This window comes from Zea mays, chromosome 4 (genome assembly GCF_902167145.1).
Source record: "Zea mays cultivar B73 chromosome 4, Zm-B73-REFERENCE-NAM-5.0, whole genome shotgun sequence".
Classification (NCBI taxonomy): domain Eukaryota; kingdom Viridiplantae; phylum Streptophyta; class Magnoliopsida; order Poales; family Poaceae; genus Zea; species Zea mays.
Window position 1 is genome coordinate 171,042,867 of NC_050099.1, and position 13,822 is coordinate 171,056,688.

Here is a 13,822-nt window from a genome sequence, read left to right on the forward strand (position 1 = left end):
GGACTCCTTTGTATTGGGATCAGACTGGAGAAAGACAGTTCTTTGGGCCTGAATTGATTCAAGAAGCAGAAGAACAAGTCCGTATAATTCGAGAGAATTTGAGAGTGGCTCAAACCAGGCAAAAGAGCTATGCTGATAATAGAAGGAGACCACTGGAATTTGAAGAGGGAGATTATGTGTACCTCAAGGTGTCACCACTGCGTGGAATGAGGAGATTTAAAGTTAAGGGCAAATTGTCCCCTCGCTATATTGGACCATTCTTGATCTTTAGGAGAGTTGGAGAGATGGCATACCAACTTGAGTTACCTGCTAGTCTATCGGATGTGCATAATGTGTTTCACGTATCTCAACTCAAGAAGTGTCTCCGTGTTCCCGAGGAACAGTTACCCATGGATGAACTCAGTGTTCAAGGTGATTTGACTTACACGGAGTACCCGATCAAGATTTTGGATACATTGACTCGAGTTACAAGAAATAAGGTGATAAAGATGTGCAAAGTCCAATGGAGTCACCACGGTGAAGATGAAGCAACTTGGGAAAGAGAAGAAGAGCTTCATATAGACTTTCCCCACCTTTTCTCTAGTTCTTCTTAAATCTCGAGGACGAGATTATTTTTAAGGAGGGTAGGATTTGTAACACCCACTTTGTAATTGGTTAGGAATAATACTAATAGAGAAGCAGTTTCTCTTTATGTGAGTTTGGTCTTTGTGCATCATCATATGTGAACACCACGTCCGAGAACAATTAATAAAAAGATATGCAACTAAATCCATGCATCATGTTGAATATTTTATTTTTGTGTGCATTTTGTAACAAGAAAATAGTAAAGACCAAAAAGGGAAAATTAAAACCTAAAAGAAATCCTTGAAAATAGAGAAAAGAAAGGGAATATTATAAAAAAATATATAAATAAAAATATATAACAAAATATATTATTTCTGCAGCAAGATTTGAAATGGTACATTTACTCAAAGGTGAAATTCATATTCAAATTCAAATTGGATTCAAAATACTTATAAAAGAAAACAGAAAATAAAAGGGAAAAGAATAAAACCTTACCTAGGCCGGCGGCTACCAATTCGGCCCACTTCGTCTCCTCCTACCGCGCGGCCCAAGCACCCTGATCGCGTGCGCGTGTCGCTGGCGACTGGGGCCCACGCATCAGCGGTCGCGAGCGCTCGTTTGTTTCACTGGTACACGGGCCCGCCTGTCATTCCCTCGTGCGCGCTACCGCACGTTCTTCTTCCTCGCGCGAAACGCGGACCGGCTTACCCGAGCGCCGCGATTTACCAGCCGCGGACTCCCCGTTTGGCGCAACAAACCCATGGAATCGGTCTCCCTCTGCCAACGCCGCCTCACCTGGACTCCGTCACGGGGTTTATAAGGTTCAATCTGCTCCTACAACCGTGCGGTAGCCGAGAGAGAGAGAGAGAACAAAAATTCGAGTGCCGGGGTGGTGAACGTCTGGGTTCTCGACGTGCGTGGTCGCGATTGCAGTCCTCGGTGCTCCGGCACGGTTGGCGGTGTGCGTGCGTGGCCTCACTTGGTGCGATTGGAGCTCGGGACGCCGGCAATCGCTCGACGGCGCTCCACCCTCGTCACGGATCCGCAGAGCGCCGTGGACGGCTTCCCTAACCTCATCCTTGTCTCCGGTAAGCCCCTGGACAACTTCACTTTGTCGTGAGCTCTGTTTTGCGCCGGTTGTTGAGTCGGGGGAAACACGGGGTAGCCATCACGGGTGACCTCCGGCGATGGGCCGCCGCGGGGACAGGGCGGCGCCGCCTCGGGCGCACTGGGCACGGCCAGCGATTGGGAACCGCTGATCGCTGCGTGGACGACTACGATTAGAAGTTGGGCCTATTCGTCTGAATTGCATCGGGACCGTTCAAATTAGATCTGATGGACGGGTGTAGATCGCATATCATGAAATTCTAACCGTTGATCCCCGATCCAACGCTCACTGTGGGTACCGGTTCGCATAGGCTTAGGTTTAATCTGGCACGCCCGTGTCTAATCCAACGGCTCAGATTGCACCGTACCCCTTCGTGGGTATCTTTTGCAAAAGAGACCTCCTGTTTTCGTGGAAACAACCCGCCGTCCAGAGCAACAGTGCTCTGAGTCTCGGGTTATTTGTTAAACAGCCCCCTGACTTTTCCATTTATTGAGGCCCAGTCCAGGATATAATAAAATCAGGAAAAATGATTTATAAATGAGTTTTTAATATGAAAATAATTGCTAGAACTCCAATAATTCATAGAAAATTCATATGAGCTCCAAATTAATTCATTCCACTTGCTAAAATTTTGTAATTTTATTCTCTACCACCTAGAGCCTCTGTTATGTCATGAAAACAGTAAAGAAATTTATTTATCACATAATCCTATTTTAAACACATAAAACCTTTGAAAATGCATAACTTAAATTCTATAGCTCCAAAAATTATGATTCCTGTTCCTAGAATTTTATTTTAATGTGTAGATTATTACTGTGTATTTTGTTTATATGTTTGGTGTAATGTTAATTTTTCTATATGCACTGTGCTTGTTTGTGTTGTGGCGAGTAGAAGAGCCCGTTGGTGAGGATCCTGGTGAGCAGCAGATTGAAGTAGCTGAGCAGGAGCTCATTGAAGGCAAGTTGTGCCCTTGACCACTTTTTACCCAATAATGTTCTTTAATATCACTTATCCATGCATAGGTTAATTTTGATGGGACCCAATAGGTTACCCTAGATTGTTTATCTCATTACCTTGTTCACCCCTGAATCACTTGGGTAGTTTGCTATTGCTTTACATAGTTTTGGGATAATCATTTATTACCTCTATGTTCCAGTTATTTTTGTTATTCTATTTATGTTCATGTTGAGATCATTAATGTTAATTGGAACATAGAGCTTAACTTGAGAACCACGTGCCACCACAAGGGTTTAATGGGACGCCCTTGGCTGACTAATTAGGAAATCTAGTGGAAGACTACCTTACCCGAAAGGGGCAAGGGCAGTAGGGGAGAGGTCAGTGCGGGGAGGTCCCTGGTTGATTTTGCTGCGATGGCGGTCAGCCAGGAACCCTGTACTGGATCTTCCCATAAACTGTAGCGGGTTTTCGGAAGCTAGTGGAACTTTGTAAAGGCCTCGTAGTGTTGCCCTGCCGCGCTTCCTAGGTAGAGGTGTATGGGATTCATGACCCCTTGGCAGATGGGTAACATGACTTGTGGGTAAAGGGTACAACCTCTGCAGAGTGTAAAACTGGTATACTAGCCGAGCTCACGGTCATGAGCAGCTCAGGACTCTCTGATGTTTAAATTATGGAACTTAAATTCAATTTTGTCATTTGCATTGCATGGGTTTATTATTAATTGTGTTCTATTACTTTACTTATGGTTTGGTATTTACTTACACTTAGTAATTGCTAATAAAATTTTGACCAACTACTTAAAAGCAACGCTCAGCTTTAACCCCTATCATTGATTAAGCCTTACACTTCACATGAGCTCACACCTTTGTGAGTTTATGTCCACTGGTTCCCCACAACTTGTTGAGCTATGATCATGTGTGAGCTCACCCTTGCTGTCTCACACCCCCCCCCCACAGGAGAAGATCAGGTGGTTCAGGAGGAGCTGCCTAACACTGAGGAGTTCGATCTGATCTAGGTGGCGTTTCTCAGTCGACATTGGCGCCAACGATCCTTAGTTCGTTTCATGTTTATTACTTTTATTTTGTAATAAGTCTTCCGCTATGTAATAAATACTCTGATGTTTTATGACATTTATCTCTATACACTCTGTTATTATATATGTTGTCTTCTTGGCGCATGTATGAGATGCACCCGGCTTTGTCCTTTAAAACCGGGTGTTACACGAAGCAGCTTTTTCCCTTCTGAACTTGTACTGCTCACAAGCTTCAGCTCCATCTATGTTATGGATTGCTTTTGAATCTGTCCAATTTCCTTTGGCCCTTCTGACAGCTTCCTGACTTCCATGAATAGCAATGGGCCCTTGGTCCGAAGGTATCTTCATGCAAAGGTAAGCTGGATGAAGAATTGCTTCGAAGGCATTGAGAGTACCACGACCAATGATAGCATTGTAAGGATACTCCATGTCAACAATATCAAACACAATTTGCTCAGTCCTTGTGTTGTTGACAAATCCGAAGGTTACCGGCATGGTAATCTTCCCAAGTGCTACAATTTGCCGCCCTCCGAAGCCACAAAGAGGGTGCGTGGCATCATGGATCTTGTCTTTGGGCTCTTGCATTTGTCTAAAAGCCTTAGCAAATATGATATCTGCAGCACTGCCTGTATCAACCAAAACATTATGGACCAGAAATCCTTTGATCACACAAGAGATAACCATATCATCATTGTGTGGGTAGTCCTTGAGTTGAAGATCTTCTTGAGAGAAGGTAATTGGAATGTGAGACCATCTTGACTTGATGAAGGGTCCTTGCACCCCGACATGCTGTACCCTTCTTTGTGCCTCCTTCTTCTGCTTCTTGTTAGCTGGCTCTGAGCATGAACCGTCTGTTATGGGGAGTACCAGCTTCGGAGCCGAAGTAGCTCCAGCTTGATTGTTGAACGAAGCCATTAGCTCAAAAAAAGGTGGAAGTGAGTTGACCGGAGGTGGGCGCCAATGTTGGGGACTTGTTCTCAAATGCTAGGAATCAAGAACAAGGCAACACAAAGGTGTTAAATATTAAATACCCTTCGTCCGCTGAAGCATTATCTCCTCAAGGGTTTAATGAACTTCGGACGAAGGTCACAAACACAACATTACGAAGGTAATAAAAATAATATAAAACGATGTGAAATGTAGAATATTAAAGATAAATATGTTGGAGATAAATGACACCATTCACATATTTATTATCTGAATCTAAAATGTTTGAATACAATGCTTAAGGTATGCTTATACCTTCGCCTTGACCAGCAATAATTCCCGAATGATGCTCTTGCAATTACAGAAATGCGTGAACAGTAAAGGAATATTGTTCACTATTTATAGACGCAGGACACAGCCTGTGAGGAATTACAATCATGCCCTTCATAAAAGTTTACAACAATGACTCAGACCCCTGCAGGCTAAAAGGTCATTCCATCTTTAAGTCGGTTCGACCCTTCATCTTCGGATATGTTATAACCCCGAAGCTTCATGAATGATATCTTCGTCGTCACGTACGAGCAGCTTCAGCTGCAGCTGCTTCTTTCTGCAGGACCTTCGGCGACGAAGCATGGTCCCAACAGCGGCTTTGTTGTAACCTAACTCAACATAGTGGAAGGCTCTATCTGTCATACTGACAGATATGAGCAAACGGAGGAAGGAGTTGAAACAGACTCCAAGCCCTGGTGTGGCTAACTCCAACGAGGACTAGGCAAGCATTTTAGGCTTGGCCGAACCTCGGGATAAATCCTTGCGTCTGTGTGCTTCGCTCTGTATTGTGTGCTTACTCTCTGTCTTACTCACTTTTTATATCTGCACTTCAACACTTATTTGTGGTACAAGTTATATTTGAAGTGCAGGACATTTTGAGACAGGATCTTCTATTCCGCTGCAACCTACTCGAAGGGTCTTTCATTCCACTGCGATCTGGTCTTCGAGTAGAGTAAGAACTAAAGTTTTAAAGTGATAATTTTTATTCGCCTATTCACCCCCCTCTAGACGACATCCAGATCCTGTTCCCAGGCAAAGGGAACTTTTAGCACAACCGCATGAAAACTCACGCTTTAAAGGATTAGAGACATACTATTCGTCACCCTATGTGAAGCTTCAACAAGACGATAATGATTGAAGTTTTGTGATTAAAATGGTACAAGGATATTTCATCTTAGCAATCGATACATCTCCTCCAATGGTTGACACGATCTTGTGGAGCACAACCACGAGAAATCGAAGAATCTTAGCAAGAACAACTAAATAAGCATTATTTTGCAAGATAAATATGGAGGTTTTGATCTGCAACAAGATGGTGGGGTTCTAAATACAATCAGACGAGCAGTCTATTCGACACAAGCACTGAGAGATTATAGTAATGGCTAACTTGATGGAATAAAACCTGAGACTTCTTGGCGACAACCTACGATATTAATTACATGGCAGACGACCAAAGGGATACTAGCGTTAGGGTCATCCTCCAACGCTAGGACGTGTCATTAAAGGACTCAACTTGATACATAACCTGCTAACCAAAATAGGGTAGCACCATTGACATGTGAGACCATATCAATTTAAAAGTAAACTCGATAGCTTTCAGTGAAGTACTTGAACGCCCCAATAGATGCTCCTATGAAGTTGAAGCGCATGGCATATGTTAGTACTATCTTGATGGTTAAGTTTTCTAAACACAATCATGAGTCATAGGACCAAGGGGTGCTGATGTTGGTGCAAGGACGATGCACACGGTGCCTCGTGAGGTGGGGGGAAACGATACATGTGCCTGGGACGGGACTAGAGCTATCCCAACAGCTAATGTCAATGCATGAGATGCCTAAGGCCGATGCTTGAGTTGCCTTTAGGGTCAATGTGTGAGGACCCCTAGGAGCCAGGGCGAGAGGCACCACGAGGGCCGACGTCGAGGGGCCCCAAGGTGAAAGGGAAATGTGCCCTTGGGCCATTTCTAAGTATTTTGGTGATTGAGTGCCAACACAAGTGCTTAAGTGTAAATCTATGCCAATTGATGGACAAAGTGCAAATCAAGTCTAAAGGTATGTTTCTAGACTTAGTACATTGTTTTTAGAACTAATGTATTGTGTCTAAGTGCTGGAAACAGGAGAAATCGAATTGGAAAAGACTTAGCTTTGTTCAGCCAAAGTCTGCTCAGTCTGGGTGCACCGGACTGTCTGGTGGTGCACCGGACAGTGTCCGGTGCGCCAGGCTGGCTCTGGCGAACTTACTGTTCTCGGGACTTCGACGGCGGTGTACGGCTATAAATCACCGGACTGTCCGGTGAGCCATTCACAGGCGAACTCGTCGCTCTCGGGAGAAGATTAACGGCGTACGGCTATAATTCATCGGACTGTCCGGTGGTGCACCGGACTGTCCGGTGATCCAACGGTCAGCCGGGCCAACGGTCGGCTGAGGATTCCGCGCGTGACGCGTGGCCGAGCCAACGGTCACAATGGGGCACCGGACTGTCCGGTGTGCACCGGACAGTGTCCGGTGCGCCAACGGCTCTCAATCTGCAACGGTCGGCTTCGCCAAATAAGGAAGGAAATCCGCACCGGACAGTGTCCGGTGGTGCACCGGACTGTCCGGTGCGCCAGGCGACTGAAGGCAAGAATTGCCTTCCGGAATGCTCTCAACGGCTCCTAGCTGCCTTGGGGCTATAAAAGGGACCCCTAGGCGCATGGAGGAATACACCAAGCATTCTCAAAGCATTCCTAAGCACCAAGACCTCGATTCCGCGCATTTGATTCTTTGTGAGAGCAACTAGAGCTCTATTTGAGTTGTGAACTCGTCGGGTTGTGTTGTGAGCTCTTGTTGCGACTTGTGTGCGTGTTGTCGCTGTGATTTTGTGTCTTGTGTGCGTTGCTCATCCCTCCCTTACTCCGTGCTTCTTTGTGAACATTTAAGTGTAAGGGCGAGAGACTCCAAGTTGTGGAGATTCCTCGCAAGCGGGATATAGTATACAAAGCAAAACACCGTGGTATTCAAGTGGGTCTTTGGACCGCTTGAGAGGGGTTGATTGCAACCCTCGTCCGTTGGGACGCCACAACGTGGAGTAGGCAAGCGTTGGACTTGGCCGAACCACGGGATAAACCATTGTGTCTATCTGTGTTGATCTTCTTGTGGTTATCGTGTCTTGCTTAGACTCCTCTCTAGCCACTTGACATTATTGTGCTAACGCTTAATCAAGTTTTTGTGGCATTAAGTTTAAGCTTTTACAGGATCACCTATTCACCCCCTCTAGGTGCTCTCACAAGGGTGGTACTCATGGTACACATTATTGACACTCCTTAAACTATAAAACTGGACAACCAGACTTCCACAATTCTCAAAATCGTTTAAGTTACATCTTGCTCTAGTTAGAAGTGAGTTTTAGATTGATTTATTTTTTAATTAAACAATTATATTAAACACTCACTGAAATTTTTAGAATCGGAAAATGGTATCTAAACTTCTATTTTTTGTGTAAAATCCTAGAATTAGATTGAGAAAAGAGAAACCCAAATGAAATTTTAGAAACCATTAAAATGTATTTAGAAGCTTCTAGAAATCAGAATTAGCTTAAAGTAAATGTGAATATCCATGAAAATCTAAAAAAATCCACAAAACTATCTCAATGTCTAAATGCATTTTTAAAACTTTCCACGACATTAGTTTATGTTGCATTTATGTTCATTCTATCTATTTAGAATGTTTTGGGGAAAATATATTTTCCTAGATATTTTCCCTATTTCACTAGAGCTATATAAAATTCCTAAAAGTGTGTAGATGTATTTCCATCATCTATAATTCTTTTTGGTTTATCATGTCCCAATCCATATATAGGATTTTTCTCTCTCAAAATGCTCTTAAGTAGAGATATTTTGTAGTTAAAAACCTTACTCATTTGTCTACCGATGTTCTTTTATGCGTTTGGTTGTGGGACAGCCAGGACAGGGATGTTTTCTGGTGTCCTCTCTCGTCCCTCCAATTTTAAGGGATAACTGGAGACAACACTGGGATAGTCTTGTCTAGGGCTGGGCATTCGGTCTATTAGGGTAATTCGGTTCGGTCTATTCGGGTTTGTGAAATTTCGGGTTCTGAAAAATGAGAACCAAAATTTTCAAAAATATTTTAGGAACCGAACCCGAATAGACTCACAATTTCGGTTCGGTCTATTCAGTCCACCGAATAGACCCGAATTGTAGAGAGACTAGTATGTTTGTTAAAATATATACAATGAATAATTAATTGAAAGTACTATTACTACAACAAGTGACTATAAAAATTAGCATACAAAGATATATATAATATCGTTAAGATGATATCATTATTTCTAGCTAATAAGTTCATAAATCATATAATAATACCATCACATATTAAGAGCTTTTTTATATTTCGGGTTATTAGGTCTATTCGGGTTTTAAAGGTTAGGAACCGAACCCGAACCCATACCCCGAAATATAGCACATATAGGAACCAAACCCGAACCCGAAAACCCGAATAGACCGACAATTCGGTCTATTCGGGTTCGGTTCCGGTTCGGGTTTGATTTTCGGTTTTAAAATGCCCACCCCTAGTCTTGTCCCAACACTTGACCCTCAACCAAACAAACTTGTTTAAGAGATACAAGAGATCGTCTCATCTCATCCTGTCCTGTCATTGCAACCAAACATTAATTAAAAAAAAGCTAAAATCACCATGAAAACCTCTCCTAATGGGTAATTTAAATGGTTTTGAGAGCTGAGCAATTCGCGTGCTTTTAAAGTTCGATGAAAACGTGACTAGGGTGGTGCTTGTTAAGAGCATCTCCAACAACGTGACCTATAAAAATGCCTTATAATTTTAAAATAAGTAAATTTTATAGAATTTAGGGCACCAACAAAACACCCCGCTCCAACAGTAAAGCCCCAAATCTAGATTATAGGGCAGCCCACTACGGTGTAGTATATTTGAGGCACTTGAGAGGGTGCCCTATAGTTTTTTGACAAAATTTGTTGAATTGAGGCACTGTTGGAGTGGTTTTTCCTGTGTAGAGCCCTATATTTCGATTTGAGGCATTAGTTTGAGGCATTGTTGGAGATGCTCTAAGGGAGATAAAAATGACCCATTTTCCGTCGTCCTTGTCTTTTTAACCAAACCGTTTGTTTTATTCGTCACGTTCTCCGAGAACCGGCGCAGCGCCGTGCGGGCAAGGACGGAGGATGTGATTTACAGCCATGCGGGGTTCTTGATGGGTGTGACGACGGCCTTTGTCTGGAGGTAGTTGCGGAGGGCGTAGATGCCCTTCTCCCGCCCGACGCCGCTCATCTTGTAGCCGCCGAACGGGATGGTGGCGTCGAACACGTCGTAGCAGTTCACCCACACGGTGCCCGCCCGCAGCGCCCGCGACAGGGTGTTGGCCGCGTCCAGGCTCCGCGTGAACACCCCCGCCGCCAGCCCGTAGGGCGTCGCGTTCGCGCGCCGGATCACCTCCTCCACGCCGCTGCCACAAAGCAAGAAGAGAGAGCGCGCGTGGCGCCTCTGCGCCGTCAGCCGTCACGCTACTCGAACGCCATTATTGCCCTGCGTGACTGTGTCGTCAGAAGAAGATCATGCGTCGTGTGTACCTGAACTTGAGAATGGTTTGCACCGGCCCGAATATCTCCTCCCGAGCGATCTTCATTTCGTCCTGCATGAACCTTACGCCATTGAAGAGAGATCGAAATCGAAGGGTGTGGTTTGGTTTGGTAGATGCTCGCTGAACCTATTACCTTGGCGTCGGCAAACACCGTCGGCTGTATGTAGAAGCCCCTGTCGCCTACCCTGTCGCCGCCGGCGACGAGGGTGGCACCGCTGTCGACGCCGGACTGGACGTACCGCAAGATCTTGTTGAATTGCTCGCCGTCGATCTGACAACGCGGCGCAAGGAGAAGATCTCAGGGCCGGGGACGGCTGAAACCGAAGCGGATGCGCCGGGCGACGCTGAGAAATAAGAGTACGTATACGTACCTGAGGCCCCTGTTCGACCCCGTCCCTGAAGGGGTCGCCGACGACGCGCTTCAGGGCGCGGGCCTTGGACTTCTCCACGAACTCGTCGTACACGCGCTCGTGCACGAACGTCCGCGACCCGGCGCAGCAGCATTGGCCCTGTGCGTCCGGGGGGAAAGCGTTTGAGCGTTCGGAACCGGCAGTAGAGTTGGACACGCACTGAGTGACGCACGCACCTGGTTGAAGAAGACCGCCTGGTGCGCGAGCTCGACGGCCTGGTCGACGTCGGCGTCGTCCATGACGATGAAAGGGGACTTGCCACCGAGCTCCAGCGTCACCGGCTTAAGGTTGCTCCTCGCCGCCAGCTCGAGCACGATCTGCCCCGTGCCCGTCGATCCCGTGAACGCAAGCTTGTCGACACCCATGTGGCTGCAGAGCGCTGCGCCGGCCGTCGGGCCGAAGCCGGACACCACGTTCAGAACGCCCTCGGGGAGCCCAGCCTGCAACGAACAACCACGGTGACGGCTAGTTCAGGATCGAGGTGCCGAGACCTCGTTCGGGGACGTGTGACTGACGCTAGCCGACCTCGTGGAGGAGGTTGGCCACGTAGAGCGCGGAGAGCGGCGTCTGCTCGGCGGTCTTGAGGACGACGGTGTTGCCGCAGGCGAGCGCCGGGCCGACCTTCCAGGCGAACATGAGCAGCGGGAAGTTCCAGGGGATGATCTGGCCGGCCACGCCGACCGGCTCGTGCAGCACCTGCACGTGGTGCGCGCCGTCGGCCGGCGCCACCAGGCCGTGGATCTTGTCCGCCCACCCGGCGTAGTACCGGACGCACCGCGCCACCATGGGCACCTCGGCCCCCGCCGCCTGCGCCAGCGTCTTGCCGTTGTCCCACGTCTCCAGCGCCGCGACCTCCTCCGCGTGCCGCTCGATCAGGTCCGCGAAGCGCAGCAGCACGCGGCACCGCTCCTGAAAACCATGCGTGAGCTGCCGTCCGTCAGCGTGTAGCTCCCTACCGACATGGAATGGAGGCAGCGCCGGGTTCTGCTGCTGCGCGCGTACGTACGTAGGCGGTCATCCTCGGCCACGGGCCCTCGTCGAAGGCCCTGCGGGCGGCGGCCACGGCGCGGTCGATGTCCTCGCTGTCGCCCTCGGCGACGCGCGCGATGACCTCGCCGGTGCGCGGGTCCAGCGTCGGGAACGTCTTCCCTGGCGAAAGGCACACGTCGGTCGCTGAGACGCCGTCGGCAGGACAGGCCCAAGGCAATAAGCTTGCTGTGCGTGCGTACGTACGTACGTACCAGAAGCAGCGTCGACGAAGTTGCCATTGATGAGGAGCTGGGTGTGCTTCACCTCCACCGCGGGCTGGATCGGCTCCTCTGCGGCCGCGGCCGCGGATGCCGGTGCGGTGCTGAACCTGTGAAGAGCAGCAGCCCCTGGCAGCAGATCGCGTCCAGTGAGTCGAGCCAAAAGTTTCAGCGAGAGCGTGAATCACAAATCGCTGATGAAAGGAGAATCCATGGACTGACGGAACAATTTCTTAGTAGCTTCAAACTAGTTCGTTGGCGCATGGTAGGCGCGTGATCTATCGGAGATAAGGTGATTGAAACGGCAACAGGAAAATGGTAAGCCAAGCCAAGCCAAGACATCCCTTGCAGTTCCAGTACCAGAGCTCGATTGCGATCACGGGCAGAGATGAACCAAGAAAATAATAGGGTCCATAGAGACCGTCACCTGCTCCGAGGAGAGCGGACTTATTGCCGGCGGCAGAAGCAGGCGAAGGCGAAGGCTTTGTGAGGAGGAAGCGAGAGAGGACGGAGGAAGCAGCCCTCCTCACGGTTGCAGCCATGCCCTCACACCGCCCTCCGGGGGGATGTGTATGCAAAGGCAAGTCTCCGAGGCTAGGAGAGCGATGGCCTTGGCCTCCTTCGCTCTCTGCTGCCTTGCGAGTTGCGATTCTTTTGGACGGGACTAGCCACCAAAGGTCCAACAAACTCCAATGCTATATATCAGGCCAGCGTCGAGCTCGGGACGGGAAGCAGGGTCGCGTGACAGCGCCGGAGTAGTTGCCATCTTGCTGACGGCGCACGTCCAGATAAATAAAGGAATGGGAATGCATGACAGTGTTGTGCTCTATCAGTAGTACTAGACAGTTATGGGAGCACAAGCGTGTAGGTGACCATCGCCGCCACAAAGACAAATGTACTGCATAAAATTTTTTAAGACAATTTTTTTGGTTTATTGATTTAAAGACATTTGTAAGACTATTAAGCTTTTGTATTTGTCTTTCACAAAAAAGCGATTGATATTTATGATACTAAAAAAACAAATGATTGGATTTTTTTTTGAACGAAAACGGCAGGAGCTCTGCCTATCAAATCCACAAGGTGGGCGGGATAATTTTAGAACGCAAACATTGGAAGCTAAAGTAGGCTAGAAAGTCCAATTAAGGGGGGTTTTAGTTTCCGAATTTGGTAATTTAGAGAATAAAATAGAAAGACTAAAAATTAGTCACTAGAAACCAAGCAACCCCTAAAAATATCCCCCCAGCGTGTTTCAAATCTGTCATCCAAATCTTCAGGTATTGCTCTGGCCCAGTTTTATTTTCCACTACGAACGTACAGCCGAATGTTTCACTTCGCGCGCATGCAGTTCGTTCTCAAGCGTGGATTCTTTTCCCCCTTTCGCTATTTTCGATATCTGGTTGTATTCGTCGGTGACGTAGCTCATGGGCCCGCCCGTCGTCTAATGCACGAGCATTCAACTGTAGAGTTGAATAAAAACATTTTAAATCCCGGTCGCAACCAATTGTTCAGGATAAATATATAAAAACATACATTGGTGGGCAAAGTTTAGCTTGCACCACGTGCGAACAAGGGAAAAAAAAGAATTGTCAGGTAATTTACTTTATCCACGACGACGACTCTTGCTTTCGTGGCTCTTGAATCCTGAAGCGTATGAGTAAGACGAATCCGGTTCGACGATTACGACGGATGTCGCCATAAGTACTGTACTGCGTGGAGTAAGCAGCACAGATCGTTCCACAGCCTTTCATGGCGAGCTCACGTGAAAAACAAAGCCGGAACTCACAGTGGAGGGCGGGCGGAGGCAGTCCAGCTACAATGAACCGTGCCCACACTGATCGGTCTATACGGCCAAATAAAATTCGACAAGGCGCAAAGCAAATCCGAAAGACAGGCCGCGTATGCAAGGCCAAAATC

The 13,822-nt window shown here is 47.4% G+C and overlaps 1 protein-coding gene across 1 annotated transcript; it reads right to left on the bottom strand.

Moving 5' to 3' along the window:
- Positions 1 to 9,459: 9,459 nt before the first annotated feature.
- LOC542567 (aldehyde dehydrogenase 2) lies at positions 9,460 to 12,575 on the bottom strand. The gene is made up of 9 exons (NM_001112106.2): positions 12,336 to 12,575; positions 11,903 to 12,037; positions 11,668 to 11,810; positions 11,187 to 11,570; positions 10,838 to 11,101; positions 10,623 to 10,760; positions 10,385 to 10,522; positions 10,241 to 10,302; positions 9,460 to 10,116 (listed from the first exon to the last, which is right to left on the bottom strand). The coding sequence occupies exons 1-9, from the start codon at positions 12,448 to 12,450 to the stop codon at positions 9,843 to 9,845; spliced, it is 1,653 nt and encodes a 550-aa protein (NP_001105576.2). The 5' UTR covers positions 12,451 to 12,575; the 3' UTR covers positions 9,460 to 9,842.
- Between the last annotated feature and the right edge of the window lie 1,247 nt (positions 12,576 to 13,822).